The sequence below is a fragment of the Protomyctophum parallelum genome (assembly GCF_964188405.1).
Source record: "Protomyctophum parallelum genome assembly, chromosome: 8".
Taxonomy (NCBI): domain Eukaryota; kingdom Metazoa; phylum Chordata; class Actinopteri; order Myctophiformes; family Myctophidae; genus Protomyctophum; species Protomyctophum parallelum.
Window position 1 is genome coordinate 23,928,397 of NC_139703.1, and position 17,701 is coordinate 23,946,097.

General features: G+C 42.6%; 1 protein-coding gene across 1 annotated transcript; it reads right to left on the reverse strand.

The window, feature by feature from the left end:
• Positions 1-213: 213 nt before the first annotated feature.
• On the reverse strand, positions 214-9,816 carry cyp24a1 (cytochrome P450, family 24, subfamily A, polypeptide 1; the record flags this gene model as incomplete). Its single annotated transcript, XM_083770488.1, has 12 exons — positions 214-485; positions 1,068-1,187; positions 1,841-2,038; positions 2,620-2,698; positions 4,239-4,405; positions 5,513-5,658; positions 7,268-7,379; positions 8,193-8,284; positions 8,530-8,623; positions 8,751-8,844; positions 8,981-9,171; positions 9,535-9,816. The coding sequence occupies 11 exons, from the start codon at positions 9,814-9,816 to the stop codon at positions 1,077-1,079; spliced, it is 1,566 nt and encodes a 521-aa protein (XP_083626614.1). The 3' UTR covers positions 214-485; positions 1,068-1,076.
• Between the last annotated feature and the right edge of the window lie 7,885 nt (positions 9,817-17,701).

Genomic DNA, 17,701 nt, shown 5'->3' on the forward strand with positions numbered 1-17,701 from the left:
GACTGCACCATTGTACGTACATACATTTCTTTATTTTTTATGAATATAATATGTATATATATATATTAAGAAAACAAAAAAAACTAACAAAAAACAATGTACATTATTACAACACTCTCCTTGCATGTTATATACATGACAATAATAAAAAATAAATCACTGCACTATGCAGTGTATAACTTATGATACATGGAAACATTCGATAACATTAAGTCATTATTCTGACCATTCTTGTTACTAGTTGTACATAACAGCTGGTGTTTTGGTCAGCAACTACTGTAATTGTCATAAATAGTATAGCTTAAATAGTTGCATAATATAGTTTGAGGTATTTCTGGCACAATTACATGAATGTTAGTTCTCGCATATCTTTTTTTCTTTTCTATGTACAGAGCAGCAATAAAGGGAGTTACAGACCCTCAGGGCCAAGATGGCAACAGAGGTATCATGTTTCTGTTCATCCATAGGAGAGTTGAATATGGAACCTGGATAGGAGACAGAAAACAGACAGAATGAAGACACATTTTGGATATGGTGTTTTTGTAGTAGCTGGTCTTGGATTGGGATTGAAGCATTTCCAATGAGTGTCTCTCTCAGAGCACAATGAATCACCTAGTCAGTGTATGTAGTTTGTCGACCATCAAATGTCGAGGTCTTTGTACTCGAGTATTTCCAATTTCCAATACTTTTACTTCTACTCCACTATTCATTATTTTGTCAATTTGGATTATTGTTGTTACAAAACAAACACACTTCAGCCCTACATTTCGGCCTTTTGAAAATAGCAGATCTACAAGAGTAGATCGGCTATTGTCAAAATATTGTTAGGCCTATACATTTGAAAACTTGAAATAAGACATTCAGTAGTTTCTACTTTTGGTACTTTAATTACATTTTGATAGCAATACTTTTATACTTTTACTCATGTAAATTATTTTATTTCGGAATTTCTACGCTGCAGTATTGATAGCCTACTTTTACATAAATGGAAAATGTGAGTACTTTTTTCCACCTAAAGAAAAAGTTATACCAACTAATTAGCTGAATAAAAGCAGAATCAAGGGAACACACCTTACTCATCTCCTGATGAAGGCTACTGGCACTTCCCTTTTGGGAACCAATAGTCCAGAATGGATCACGTCAAGTGGTTTATTGTCTGTTGCCACAATCTCGTAGTCTCTGACCAGCTGTCACAGGAAGAGGTCAAAAGAGAAACCAATTAGGTAGATGATAAAAAATAAATGCCAATTGATGGGGAAATGCCAGCTGTTGGTTAGCTTTAATCTATTACAATGAATTGTATTATTATACAATTCTTACATAAATCATCCATTTGTCCTCCGTACAACTTATGTTATTCATTTTAACACATCCTCTCAGGTTCTGTAAAATCTCAACCAACCAACGTAAAAGATACTGCATCGTTTGATGTCGGCTGACAGATTTCTTTTTGCCTTTGAGAGGTTGCTCTCGAGACAGAAGGCCAAATTGTCACATGTACTCCTCACAACAGAACGATAGGAGTTCAGATAAATAAAATAAATCTGAAACTGCACTTAAACCTATTCTGAACGGGAAACCATTTTGGTGTTAGCATCATGTTATGCTTTAGCTATTGAAAAATAGCAGATCTACAACCTCATAGCGCACCACCGAGTGGCGCGCTACGAGCTTGTAGGTCTGCTATTTTTGAAAAATCGAAGAACGACTGACATTTTTAGAATCTGATCTCAGGTCAGAATGGGTTAATCAGACCAGTGTGTGTCCAGTGGAAACCTCGTATGAATCTGATCTCAGGTCAGAATGGGTTAAACTATATGCCTATGAAGTCTGGTCTTACCCAGCACATCGCCAACTGCAGCTGTAGCTCTGCCAGTCTTCGGCCAATGCACATCCTCTTTCCTATGCCAAAGGGCACAAAGGCAAATGGGTTGATGGTGCCGCTCTCACGTAGCCAGCGCTCTGGTTTGAACTTCTTTGTGTCGTCAAAATACTCCTCGTTGGACCCCATTGCGTGACAGTTGATCATTAGAACTGTCTGTAAACAGGAAAAGAAAATTATATTTGTTATTTTTGAATAATATTATATTTGTACGGATTTGATCAGTATTTTCATGCATCCCACAAAGACCCAACCCACAACATCATCATCATCATCATCATCATAATAGATTATAATCATATTCTATTAATAATATAATAATAATAATAATAATAATAATAATAATAATAATAATAATATAATATAATATAATATAATATAATATAATATAATATAATATAATATAATATAATATAATATAATATAATATAATATAATATAATATAATATAATATATAATAATATTATTAATATAATATTATTAATCATAATAGATTATAGTAGGCTGCAAATGACCAAAATAGATACAGAATTAGTTACTGTAAATATGATCCCTTCCAGCAATGAACGGCGTAGCCAGTGTTATAAGAGTTTCCCCATTACAGACTATAGTACAGTTTCAATAAGAGTTTTTGTTTTCAATCATGCTTCACTTCAGTCATCTGTCATTTTGATATGAGGAGGTATAATCTGCTCTTATCATACTGTATGTAGGGAGCGAGGACTAAGCCACTTACTCCTTTGGGAATGGCGTAATCTCCTAACACAGTGTCTTTGTCCAGGGTCCGACTCGTGAATGGTACTGACGGTGATAACCTGTAAGAAAACAGAGAGAGAGAGAGAGAGGAAAGAAATAAGTAGGCCTACTTGGATATAATAGGCTATATATGGTCTAAGAAGAGAAAGTAAGACATGCATTATAAACGGTGCATTTATATATAGCGCCTTTATCCAAGGCGCTTTACATCGACTGTGCATTTACATTCAGGATCGGGAGGCCCCGTTCATGACGTCATCATTTTAATAATGAATATTTTTTCAGTGTGTATTATTGGACTTCAAAGCATGAACAGCATACAACAGCCAAGTAGAAAATACACAAAAGCAGCTTGCTTGATTAAGCAATTTTTTTACTTTAAGGTATAACTGGAAGGCAGCATTGGCTATACAATGATGCAATCGCAATTGTCAGCGCTGCTAGTGCAGTGAGTGCACACACTGGGAAGTGGGAACAATTACAACCAAACAACACACTATACTACATACTACTGTGTCTTTTTTCCAGGAGGCCCCTGGAAACTCGAGGCCCGTTTCAATTGAAACGATTGAAACATACTGTATATAAGGCTGCCACTGATTACATTCACCCATTCACACGCACATTCATACAACCACGGCGGAGGCAAGGCACCAAACTGCACATCGGGAGCAATCATGGCTTCAGCGTCTTGCTCAAGGACACTTCGACACTGACTCTGGGTGGAGCCCGGGATCGAACTGGGAACCTCACAGTTGCCATCCGGCCACTCTACCCCCTGAGCCACTGCCGCTCTCTAAGCTAATGGAGTTTTTTTTATTTTTTTCAAAAGGCAGTCTGTATAGCTAGATGTAATCTCCTGTCAGTGGTTATAAACATTCCCTGATGAACATGAAAAAAAAAACCACCTTGTGATTACACAAGGAAAATGGGGACTGTGATGCATGGGTGGGTGGAAAAACGGTTTTGAACTGCACTGGCTTCTATCACATGCCGTGAGTTGGGTTTTGAGAGACGTTCATGCACGGGAGGTTTGCTTCTTAATCTCATGTGATACAGGTAAACAATAACAGCGATGGCGCAACACGTACCCACATTGTAACTAACTGTATTATCTGATTTGTGTCCTCTGACTAATTTCTCCGACATCATCAAATAAACCGTCTTTAGGTTTCTTTACTTAACCCATTTTGGGGCGGGAACCCGTTTTGGTGTTAGCATTACGTTATGCTTTTAGCTATTTAAAAATAGCAGATCAACAAGCTCAGCGCGCTACGAGCTTGTAGGTCTGCTATTTTTTTTAAACTGTCTGGATTTATGACATTTTTAGAATCTGATCTCAGGTCAAAATGCATTAAAGAACCACCATTCATCTGTGCGTTATAGAATCTGATCTCAGGTCAGAAAGTTTGCTAAACATTTCCCTCGCCACTGTTCTGCGTGTACATATGGTACCTAACTGTTTGACCGACTTCCTGCAGTGCTTTTATTATCCCCCCCCACCCCCCCCCCACCCCCCTATTTCCCAGTACAGCTCAACCATGTAGTCAAGGGGCCCCACATAGGCCTGTTTTTCACCCAAAGATTTACTGTATCTACCTCATGGACTCCTTGAGGCATGCCTTGAGGTAGGGCATGCTCTTGAGGTGCTCGCCACACGGGTCCTGATCAGCGGGCACCACTTCTCTGATCTCCTGGAGCAGCTTCCTCTGGGCACTGGGGTTACGGGACAGGTTGAAAATAGCCCACAGCATGCTGTTGGCAGTCTAGAAATCATCAAGCATAGCGAAGCAAGAGGGAGAAAGAAAGAAAGAAAGAAAGAAAGAAAGAAAGATGAAAGAGGCAGAGAGAGAGAGAGAGCGAGAGAGAGAGAGAGAGAGAGGGGGGGGGGGGGGGGGGGTAGGAGGGAAGGAGGTGTCATTTAGTGAGGCAGCTACTAAGTGCATTCCAGAGTGGGGTCCTCCTGCAGGGAGCTTAAGAACAGTGTGTTGTTCCTCAAAGGTTTCTCAGTGAAATACACTCCACTTCATCCTCTGTATCCCAAGCACATACTGTATAAGAACAGTTGTTTTCCTTCCTGGAGTGTAGAGAGAGAGAGAGAGCCCCTACTACACTCCTCCCGTGTACAGGCAAAAGTTAAAATTATTCACTTATGTGAACTGGTTTGGAGTATTGTTACTAAGAAATGAAAACCCTGATAGGCTCAAAGCAAATTGAAAACAACCTGTGCTGGTATTAATCGTTCAAACCAAATCCTTATGAACACGTTCTGTATAGGCTAAACAACGTCGGTTCCCCCCCAGGGCAATGGTTAGAATAGTAGGGCAGCCAGCCTGAAACTGTACATAGCTAGATGCAGTACAGAGTGACTGTGTGTTAGAGGTGAGTATTGCCTGCAACCTCACGATAGGTTTCACGATACAGAGGCCGCGATATGATATATACTGTATACGTCAATTCTCAAATAATGACCAATTTAGGGATGGGTATTTCCAACATCCTCATGATCGATACGTACCACGATACAGAGTCCGACCTAGACCACAGATTGCCGATGTTTTGACAAACATATTGTCCGAAATGTTAAAGTTTCCAAACCAATTTGAAAAACTTCACGGATAACATTTAAACAAAAAAAAGCAAGGGGAAAACAAAACAAAATAAAAACAAATAGTGTTTGATGGACGAATGCAAAACGATCTAATACATACACCTGTCAGACGGAAAACTGATTCTAATGTTTGTTTATTTAAAAGCTGCATCACTCACACGCAACATTTCCTGCCCTATCGATATGGTACGATACGATACGATTATCGGCAAAGAACACGATAATCAAGATATATCGATGAAAGTATATATTGTGTGCTCACCGTCTCGACGCCTCCTATCTGTAGCTCGGTGACGGCTGCGTACAGCTCCTTCTTAGACAGGCAACTGTTGTGCAGGATGTCGCCGATCAGGTCATCGGGAGCCCCAGTGGCGCTTCTGTTTAGCCTCTTGTCTATGTAGACTTTGGCTATATGAACAAAAGATCCAAACACAAATTGTTATAGGCCGTCATTGTGCTGTATATATACTCTGTAAATGCTCGACAGGGAAAGTGTAGTAGTATATGTTAGTATGTGCACATTATTGTGATATGTTGAGTTTTTTTTTGCGTCTTAATATTTTCAGTTTAATTGAAGTATCACTTGAGATTCAGGAGGACTAGCGACTGGGGATATCTCTTGCCCCCGTGTCGACATGTCCAGGCTATCATATCTGTTTCCGCTCTTCAATCCCGTGACCCAACATTATAGTTATAGTTAGGCACAATAAATAAGCCATGGCAGTCTTTAAAGTGAAGACGTAAAGTAAGCCTTGCCGAGTCCCGAGGCCGATAGGGTTAGGGTCTCCTGTTTCCGTATATCGTGAGGCAGCTTGATGTACAGTGCCATACACCCCCTGGACATGCTATAGTATGTCACAGGGACTTGAGATGTGTCTAATCAAAAGTAGCAAAGGTGAGCCCTTTGATGCTTGGGGGGCGCCATTCCGCGTGGGCTTATCGTGGCAGTTAACAGAGAGAGACATTTCCATGTTTTGGTGTCTTTTAAAAGTTTCCTGATAATAGAAATTATTTTATTTAATATGTATACATGCAAGCTTTTGTTGGAAGGTCCACACTTGCTGCAGCTACAAACGAACCAACTATACTTGTCAACGTGTGCTCCCAAGTACTCTTCAGCAAACAAACTATAAAATGACCTCACTCACATGCACCACCAAACAAACTCTAAAATGACCTCACTCACATGCACCACCGACTATTGGTACTTGTTAAAGCCCTCGACCACTTTTATCTCGTGAACTCGTCCACTAGAACAACATGTGCATTGTGCACCCGGTGTTTATATGGCGGTGGGGTGTTTGTGTGTGCGTGTGTGCTAGAGAAGGAGATAGATAAAGAGTGGGGTCATAAAAGTCAGTGCCAAGTAAATAGCACAACAAACGGTTGGTAGCAAAGCCCTCTCATCTCCTCTCCTCCCCCCCCCCCCCCCCCCCCCCCCCACCTGCTACAACAAACATTTGGCAGCGTTCTCCCCTGAAGGTCATTCAGTTTACTACAACTCAGGCTCTGCCTGGTCGCCAGGAGAATGAGTATAGCCGAGGCACTCGGTTCAAATCTCTCTCTCTCTCTCTCTATACCTCTCACCCTCACTTTGCTCTCAGTCTCTCGTTCCTGAGAGACTCAACAACAAAACACACTCTCAGTGTTCATTTAACACTGAGAGTGTGAAAATGAAATATATAAGGGTCTCCAGTTGTCTTTCTTCCCCTCGCTCTCTCTATATACTGGAAATGAGCTCAGGCTATGGTTTGAGAGTCGCGGGTCATTTGGAGGAGCACGGTGTCTATGAGCGGGAAGGGGTGTGCACGCGTGTCTTTATATGTGCGCACATGCGCATGTGTGTGTGTGTGTGTGTGTGTGTGTGTGTGTGTGTGTGTGTGTGTGTGTGTGTGTGTGTGTGCGTGCGTGCGCATGCGGCACGTGTGTGTGTACATGTATTTATTTAGACGAAACTAAAGAGTGTGGTCGGGTGCATGCCGACTGTTGGCGTGTTGAGAACGCGGCGGTTCTATACCTGTGGCGAAGAGGCAGTCCCATGCTTCCGTGTGGTTCTGCCACGTCTTGGTGTTCAGTCTCTTGTGGAACTCGAACGGCGTCACCATCAGCGTCCCAAATGTACTCATCATCTAGGGAGAAAGAGACATTGATTGATTGATTGATTGATTGATTGAAATGTGTATTAACAGTTTGCAGAATGACAGCACATTTCAAGCACAAACTCAATACAGAGCATGTTAACTGTGAGTGGACGACCCAATTAAGCATTGCACTTGTTTACAAGAGGGGCCACCATGTCACGACAGAGAATTGTGTGTGTGTGTGTGTGTGTGTGTGTGTGTGTGTGTGTGATGTGAGTGCGCAAGGAGCCCGGAGAAATCTCCGATCCGTTATTTTCTACTGCCTGCAACCCTTCTTGACCTTTGTAAACACACCGTATATATATATATACACTACATCCTATATCTCCCGGTACAGTAGAGAGGCTATATTGGTTTGACCCAGTAAATCCTGCTGCACTGTACTCAAAGAGTGTGGAGATAGTGTGGGATTGCTGCAGTGTATAGCTGACCCCGGTTGAGGTGAACCTGTTGAACTATTTCAAGGCATACAAAGAAAGGCTTACTGAGAGAGAGAGAGAGAGAGAGAGAGAGAGAGAGAGAGAGAGAGAGAGAGAGAGAGAGAGAGAGATAGAGAGAGAGAGATCCCCTTTACATTAGCATGTGTCCTCTGCATGTGACACTCTGTGGACATGTTTTGGGATAGAGAGAGTGAACATAAAGCATGGAAGCCAGGCAGACAGCGATCTGGATAAACATCAGGTGTGATGATGAATGACAAAGCCCTCTATGACTATATGTATACGCAGACACAAAGCATTGACATTCATTAAAACATTAAGGACAGGTGGGTGCTGAAGTTGACAAGCATAATATACTTACGGTTTTAACAGCAGTGATAAAGTTCATGGCTTCCTCGTTGACATTTTCCTGTAGGAGTCCAAACCTCTTGTCGTAGAGGACTAAGCAAATGGCTGTAATAATATTGTATCGGAGATTAGAAAGAAGTCATGCTGAAACTTAAGGTTTAGCCTATAGAGCCCATGGAGAATGCAGGCTTGTAATCAATTTCCAATTAAATTCATGTGAGCTACTGTTTAATATGCATGGCTACATATACACGGTAATAATTATAGCCTATGAGTATGAGGTAACATGAATCAAGATAAATGCTTTTCGTTTTTATAGTAAATTGTTAAATATAAAGCAGGTAACTTACTTTCCATCGACCATTTTTTCAATTCGAAGTACAAATCTCCAATATTTCCATTGACATTCGTTTTTCCAATTCTGGCAACAAAATCGGCCAACACCTAATTATGAAGACAAAAGAAATGACAGTTTTGAATAATTATGTAATAGACTATAGGCCTATATGAACAAAATCATTAGGGCAGCATCGGATAGGCCATATCTTTCACATAAATATAGGAGACTTACCTCGTTTATTTTGCCATCTTGTTTGATCACTTCTGTGGGCTTCATAAGTTTCTGCTGAAAAGCGCTCCTCGCCCTCTGCCAGTCTTTCCCTTCCCTGCATGGAAACCAACGTTGTTTAGCCTCTTCATTTAATTGTATGAAAAGGCTATAGTCGTAAGCTATACTACTACTCCAATGGTAACGCAGACAAATAGCAACGACAGATGCGAAAGTGTATCAGCTTAACTTACAGAATGAGAAGCCCGTACGCCTCTCCTCTGAGGTCTCGGTAATCTTTCCATGGTTTGATCTCCAGCCTCTGGGGGTGGTTCCCCTCCTTTCTGTACAGCGCTTCGAGCAAACAAGGAGCGCCAATGTTGACCGATTCAAATGGGCCCAGTTTCATCCGGAAAATCTTTCCGAATTTCTTATGATAGTCAACCTGGAAGAAGTGCATATATTTGGTACAACTTCAATATAAATGGCACGACATTTGCGTTTAAAGAACTTGAAGAATTCAGCATGCGTGCTGTGCGTATATGCACATGCCTCGAGATAGATTAAAAACTTATATAATAACACTTTTCAAATCGCAATAATAAATACTATTGCCGTATAAATTGATTGACAATATATACCGTACCAGTGCCACGTGCTGCTTCTTCAGACCTCCTTTGAAAAAGAGCTGTATCAGGCTTCCTAACAGGGGCAAGTTGGTGGGACCGGGGAGCGCGTCTAGGCTGCGCGCTCTGCTGTGCGCAGCGGCGTGGTGCGGGCACGACTGCGCTGCTTCCAGCGCCTCCACCGCAGCATCCTTCTCCCCTCTCTTCAGACCTCCTTTGAACCAGAGTTCTATCAGGCTTTTGACCAGGGGCCAGTTGGTGGGACCGGGGAGCGCGTCCAGGCTGCGCGCTCTGCTGTGCGCAGCAGCGTGGTGCGGGCACGACTGCGCTGCTTCCGCAGCATCCTTCTCCCCCAGCACGCACACCGAGGACGTGGGCTTCAAGTGCTGCAGCAGCCCAATGGACTTCTTGTTCTTCCTCAGCAACTCCAGTATCTGCGGCACCTTTTGGATCTGCGACCTCATTCTCGATCTCGAATCAGTATACGCAACAAAAAAAAGTGACTGACGCAAATTCTCTGCGGTGCAGTGCAAATTGTTTTTTTTGCGTTGCCAATTATCTTTTGGGTGGGTTTCGGGTTTCTTGGAACTGTGACCTTGCGCCACGACATTATATACCCCGAGAGTGTTTATTCCTGACGTGAACTGAACCAATCAGGGATCGACCTTGAATGGTGTGGCCGTCGAGCCCACCATTCGGATCCACGCTGAGAGGGGATCGCATGACCCCAGATAGACCGAGGAAGTGCCCTTGCCCCCACCCCACCCCACCGTATATAAATAAACACGCTATAGGCCTCAGTGAGGTGACGCGGTTCGCTTGAACCATTGCGTATGATGGCGACCCGCGATTGGGAGAGAAGAGAACCGAAACTTTGGCAAAGCAAATACTATACTGCCACACTTCTGCACCGTGGACAAATATTTGAGAGGTTACGAGCTGCGCGCTTTGTTTGTGATTGACTGTCTCTCTCTCTCTATCTCTCTCTCTCTCTCTGTGTGTGTGTGTGTGTGTGTGTGTGTGTGTGTGTGTGTGTGTGTGTGTGTGTGTGCGTCCGTGCTTGCGCGCGTGCGTATGTGCATGTGTAAGAGTGTATCGTGTGCATGCGTGCGTGCGTCCGTCACGGTCCGTGCGTGTGTGCGTGCATGTGCGTGTGTGTGTGTGTGTGTGTGTGTATGTGTGTGTGTGCGCGTGTGTGTGTGTGTGTGTGTGTGTGTGTGTGTGTGTGTGTGTGTGTGTGTGTGTGTGTGTGTGTGTGTGTGTGCACTCCCACACATGCATGGGTGCGGGGCAAATAGGCCAGGTATAATTATCGGAGGTGTTATAATAACCCATGTTTACCCCCAACCCAATCCCCTGGAAATCCTGCACATGCATGGCTTTGTATTTCCATTTAAGACAAGCCCATGCATGGCACCATTGGGTCATGGGCTGCACCTTTAACGTAGGCCATAATAAGCAATTATTATAATCATAATTATAATAATATTATAATCATAATAGAGTAAGACATAGTTATACGACAACTCCACAAGTTCACTTCATGGGGCCAGTCCAATGGTGACTCTTCTATACATAGAGCATAATAGCGAACAGTGACAATGTCCTGGACCAGAAGTTGGCAGAACAATGCACTGGACTCGGGCAACAGATCTTAACCCATTCTGACCTGAGATCAGATTCATACGAGGTTTCCACTGGACATACACTGGTCTGATTAACCCATTCTGACCTGAGATCAGATTCTAAAAATGTCAGTTGTTCTTCGATTTTTCAAAAATAGCAGACCTACAAGCTCGTAGCGCGCCACTCGGTGGCGCGCTACGAGCTTGTAGATCTGCTATTTTTCAATAGCTAAAGCATAACATGATGCTAACACCAAAATGGGTTCCCGTTCAGAATGGGTTGAATCCCTTTATTTTAGATTGATTTTTTGTAATAGTATACATATACAGCATCATTTGCATAAACAATACAGAGACTTTAGTTGTCACTGTATAACAATACTTTAAAACAGTTGTCATGTTGCACACATGCCTAAAATAGCTCTTATTTGTGCCGCCCTCGTTGAAAACAATGCATTTCAAACTCCAGCTTGTCACCGTGTCCTCCAGGCTGCATGAACAGCGCTCGCTCGTGCTCAGCGCTCAGAAAACAGAAAACTGTAACAGTAAGAGAAAACAGAAAACTGTAACAGTAAGAGATTAGCACACACACGGCCCCTCAATGTCGTAACCCTGTCTTACTTCATGGCTCTGGTCCCAAGGAGTCCCTAGTACCGGTGTGTGGGCTTAAGAATGCATTATGCTTATACTGTATAATGGCTATACTTGAGGGAGTTGAAGCCAGTCAACAATGAACTGTCAGCCAGTCCGTGGTCATAGAGGGTATGCGCATGCTTAAAGTGAATGGCACATCGAGTGGCAAAGCAACATGCAAAGTGAGTTTAACATTGTTTAATGCAATCAGATAGGACTTTTCTGTTTGGATGCATGGGTTGTCAAGGCCAGAAAGTAGTTTTTTGCCACTCCGTAGTCCGTAAGCATTCCTCATGCATAACTTCCGGGTTTGATGATGATGTCACACGCATACCCTCTATAGACCGATTCCGTACCGGTTTCATGGTCGCAGCCTACGTATTTCCTGTAGGCGGACTCGACGTAGCTGCGGGGGTAAAACCCTCACCAGACGCACATCTTCCACTACAGTGAACGGCAGAGTGACTGATGTTAGTTTGCCTCAAACTTTACTCCTTTACCTGCTTTTTTACTAACACTAACATTACAAAGATGCCCAGAACATCGAGATGAACCTGTGTAGTTTATGGCTGCTCCAACAGTAGTGGCAACATAACAAACTAGAAAAAGTGCCCTTCTGGGCACAGGTCTCCACCAGGTTATCCACAGATCCGTGCAGTTAGAGGTAAAAACACTTTTCGGCCAGTTATAGCGCCACCTTGAGGTTGAGTTGAAATTGTTCATGTGGCATTTTGTCCTCGGCCTAGTGGGAATGTGGGTGCACAATTTCACGGAAATCACGCGATGTGTTCATGATTTGCAGCATTTTGTTTGAAACTGAGCACTCCTGTGAACTTTGGAAGCCAATCTTAACCAATCAGGATGGAGTGTGAGAAATCTGAAAGACCGGTTTGGTTGAATGGCTCTAGAGAGACTGTGTACCAATTTGCGTGATGTGTGGACAAAATCTGTAGGTGTGCTGTGCAAAAACTTGTTTTGCACAAAGCGGCCTCCTGGTGGCGCTATAACAGGCCGTTCTGGAAGGTTTGGGGCAGAGGTTCATCGTTGGCATCCAGGGAGTGTGTGTGCAAAATGTGGCATCGACCGGGTTAACGGTGGCCGAGATTAGCTGCTAACGGACGGACACACACACGGACGGACACGCGGACGGACGGAGTGCAAAACATACTCTCTCCCCATGCCTTCGGCCTGGTGGAGACAATAAAATAAAACGGAATGTCTATATCCACCGCGATGGCTGAGACCAGAGCCATTGAGCAATGGTTGAGACAAAGCAGTGAAAGATACATAACGCCAGTCTTACCCAATACCAAATATTTCTGTTTTATTAACACAAGGCTGCTGTACTTTATACCTCATACTTTAAATGCTTAGTATGAGGTATAAAATACAGCAGCCTTGTGTTCATAAAACAGAAAGATTGGGTATTGGGTAAGACTGAAATTATGTATCTTGCAGGATTCTTCACTGCTTTGTCTCAACCATTACTCAATGGCTCTGGTCTCAGCCATCGCGGTGGATATTAGACATTCCGTTTTATTTTATTTGTTATGTTGCCACTACTGTTGGAGCAGCCATAAACTACACAGGTTCATCTCGATGTTCTGGGCATCTTTGTAATGTTAGTGTTAGTAAAAAAGCAGGTAAAGGAGTAAAGTTTGAGGCAAACTAACATCAGTCACTCTGCCGTTCACTGTAGTGGAAGATGTGCGCCTGGTGAGGGTTTTACCCCCGCAGCTACGTCGAGTCCGCCTACAGGAAATACGTAGGCTGCGACCATGAAACCGGTACGGAATCGGTCTATAGAAAGGTTGGGAACCCATACAGTATGTCTTAGGCTTACCATGAATAATCACTGCCACTGGCATCATTTTAAGAACATGATGGCTCTATGTCGAAAATGTGCTCTCTCACGAACCATGGGCTGTATGTGCACTCATCACATACAACCATACACGGAACCATGGGCTGTATGTGCACTCATCACATACAACCACACACGGAGCCTGAAACTCTCACACCTCATCTCCACTCACCTATACACGTGTGTGAACACGCAGGCACGCACGCCACGCCACGCCATGCCACGCACGCATGCACGCACACACACACACACACACACACACACACACACACACACACACACACACACACACACACACACACACACACACGTCACACACACACACACACACACTCTCTCTCTCCCCTATACATTCTCTCGCTCGCTCTCGCCCTATATCCCATGTTCTCTGACACACATTCTTAAGCAGATTTCAGGTATATTGACAAGCAATTAACATTATCTAGACTCAATCTCAAGTTGAACAGGACTGAGACAAGCTCCTCATGTTATCTTGAAAACCACTTTTGTCCAAAGATCACCACAACTGCCTCAGTGTCCTATTGGCTCCTAAAGGGGACAAAAACAAGACATGCAGGCTGTTGAGCAAGGCTTCACGCAAAGGACTTCAACCTTGGTCTGCTCTGCGTTGGCATAGGGCACACAAGTTGATGCTGGCAGTGCTGCTGATAGGGTCTGGCACCACGGGGCACCAGTCATAGAGAAAACATGTTTGTTTCATAATGTTCTTTTTAGGCAAACAGAGCTACGCAATACCTCTTTGGCCTCACCGACCAGACACTGATGAAAGCAGGGCTTTACCGATATATTATGGTCAAACCGCTTTTGATGAAAAGTTTTGTTAGATTGTTATTTATTTTTTCTCCAATTCTGTCTTGTTGCATTGAATGCATTCACAGTGCAACGTTCACCTGCCTATGTAGTTTATGGAGAAATGGAGAGAGAGATTCTGCTGGAATAAAAAATAAATCTGAAATGTATTTGTGTGCCTAAAAACACTTCTACAAATTAATAATTGACATAGGACTTCTTCCAATATAAAAACATTGCTTAAACAATATGCCAGTTCATAATGTATTCTGGGGAGTATATTTCATTCAACAGCCTTCAGTCAAATAAAACATGTGCTTCCTGAACTGACATGAAAACTTTACCATTCTAATTCTGACCTACCCTACTTGAACATGCAGATTTGCATCTCACATTTTAGATAACATCTTGATTGCTGTACAATTTCCTGTCCTCCTTCCTCCTGCCCTATTCTAGTCAACTGGGCACAAATACACACTTTAACATCAATAAAATCAGTTTGTATTCATTTCTATAATAGCTTTTTATTGGGGATAGATAAACAGCACATCGTGTCACCTTTTTCTTTTTTTAAAAAACATCACAAAGCCTCACAGACAAACACAAACATAAAAGCAACAACGTATACACTCCCCAAAGAAACAAACACACCAGAACAAATGAAATGAAACAAACAAAAGAAAAAAGAAAAGAAAAACAGTTCACGGGTCACATCATATATGGGTCACAGTCAGTCAGACTCATAGTCATTGTATACACCTGTGAGAGAGGCCTGGTCTGTTAATGTCCACCACATTTGATTCACACAGAGCAGTCTAATCCAGGGAGGTATGAATATTAAAGCATTCTATAAAAAGTCTCTGCATGCCTTCTCAGAGAAGCCTTCGGTGGTTCCTCTGAGAGAGAATTTAATTTTTTCTAAGCTTACATCGTTGAGACCAGATTGAGTGAGAGGGTGGTTTTTGGAGACTTACAATTACAAGATAGTAATATTCTTCTTCTAGCTAAGAGTGTTAGCAATAATCTCTAACTTCTGATTTGTGTACTGTAAGTGGTTTGATGGTGTGTCATATATAGCTATCAATGGACAGGGTTATAGCGCAATTTCTAGCACATCTGACAGTGTGTCAAACACCAGAGTGAGCAGAATTGCTGTAAGAGGGGACAAGACCAATACATATGTGTGAGATGTGCTTGTGTCTGGGCACAGCGGTCGCACTTCGAGTCTGCCTCAGGATACATTTCAGCTACCCTGGCTTTACTAACTGAAGATAAGCTCTATGTAGGCCTACTACTTTCAGTTGAATTAGGCTGAGGCGTGCACATGAGGTGGTTGAGTTGACTGTGTAGTGCGTCTGCTCACCACTCATCTGTCAATTCATTACTCAATTCTCTTTCCCATTTGTTTTTTAAACCTTGTGTATTGGTATCAGTAAGAGATTAGATAAATCAGTCTGAAACAAACCTATTTTCAGTTTCCCATTTCTGGTCATTAGGGTGATGTGGAAATGAGCTGAATACCATGTCTTACAAACTGATGGATCTGGAGAAATCTAAAGAAGTTGTCATGGGAGAAACTATGAAATGACCTTATACAAGTCCTTAAAGCACCTAATTCCCACATCGTACCATCTATTAAATGCTGAGTCTATAGAGCGTCGCAGTCCCGTCCCCTTTCATGACGACGCCAGGCCCAGGAAATGATTCCCAATGCATTTTTCCCATAGTCATTTCAAAAAGTATTTATTTAAAGACGGTTACGCCGCGGACAAAGTCAACTCGAGTTGTGACAAATCATGACAATAAACTCAAGAAGAAAAAAACAAAAGAAAAAAAAATCTTCACAGGTTTGTTGTTCGGCCCAAAGAATTGTGTTTGTTCTCGAGTTGGCTTTGTATGAGGCTTAAAAGGTCTTTAAATAAATACTTTTTGAAAAGTCTATGAGGAAAATGAACGGGGGATCATCCCTTTCATGACGACGCCAGGCCCAGGAAATAATTCCCAATGCATTTTTCAAAGCCAACTCGAGTTGTGACAAATCATGACAGTAAACACAATATTTTGGACGGGACTGCGACGCTCTATAGTAGATGGCGTGAATAGATGACATGTGGATGAATTCAACTGTAAACTAGAAAAAGTGCCCTTCTGGGCACAGGTCTCCACCAGGAGGATAGGAGTGTGTGTGTGATGTTTGGCAAAATGTTTAGGAGTTATATAAACATGTTTTTTCTTTTTTCTTTGCAACAATTGTCTTCATTTCGTTGAGGAAATGCAGATCCAGATTACTCATCTCTGAGGATAGAATTCTGGATGAGCAGGACAATTTTGTACAATATGGGCCACTCCTGAAAACTTAGGAGAAAAGTGAGAAATCCAACAGACTCGTCTTGATCACATGACTACAGAGATCATGTGTACCGATTTGTGTGAGATTTGGATGAAATCTGTGCATGTGTTTTCCAGAAATCGGCCTCATGGTGGCGCTATAACCAGCAGATGTGGAGGGATGCAGGGAAAATGTTTTCCCATGGCCTCTAGGGAGTGCGCATACATAAGTTGTATATACAGATCGATGCAGTTATAGGTAAAACAGGAATTACCCTGTTATAGCGCCACCGTGAGGCTGATTTGGGAAATAAATAGTGGTATGTCGTCCTTGGCTTAGTGGAAATGTGTGTGCATAATTTCCCGGAAATTTGTGATTTGTGGCATTTTGTTCGAAACGGACCAGTCATGTGAGCTTTGGAAGCCAATCTTAGCCAATCAGGATGGAAGATGGGAAATGGTGCAGATCCGTGTTGATCACATGACTATGGAGATAGTGTATACCGAATTGTGTGATGTATGGATAAAATGAGTACGAGTAATCTACATAAATGTGTTTTGCCTGATGGTGGTGTTATAACAGGTCGTTGAGGAATATTTAGGGCAGAGGTTCATCGTTGGCATCCAGGGAGTGTGTGTGCAAAGTTTGGCATGGATCGGGCCAACGGTGGCGGAGATTAGCTGGTAACGGATGGAAGGAAGGAAGGAAGGAAGGAAGGAAGGACACACACACACACGGAGGGAGTTCAAAACATACTCTCTCCCTGCATGCCTTCGGCCGGTTGGAGACAAAAATAAACCTTGATTCTTGTGTCTTGTATGTTATGATTTGAGTTTCATTTTGCTGCTGTGAACCACTTCAGAAGCCATTCAAATTGTTTCTAAATAATAAATATGACTCACTTATAGAGCAGTGTTTCTCTAAGTGGGGTACGGTCGGGGACCCCGAGGGGTTCCAGGGAGTCCACATCAAAATGTGTTGATACTGTACTATTTGAACCGCTTTATCCACTTATACATTGGCTATTCAAAAGTAGCGGATTAACAAGCTCACATCTATTTTGGATTCATTTTTTTAATTTAAAAAAT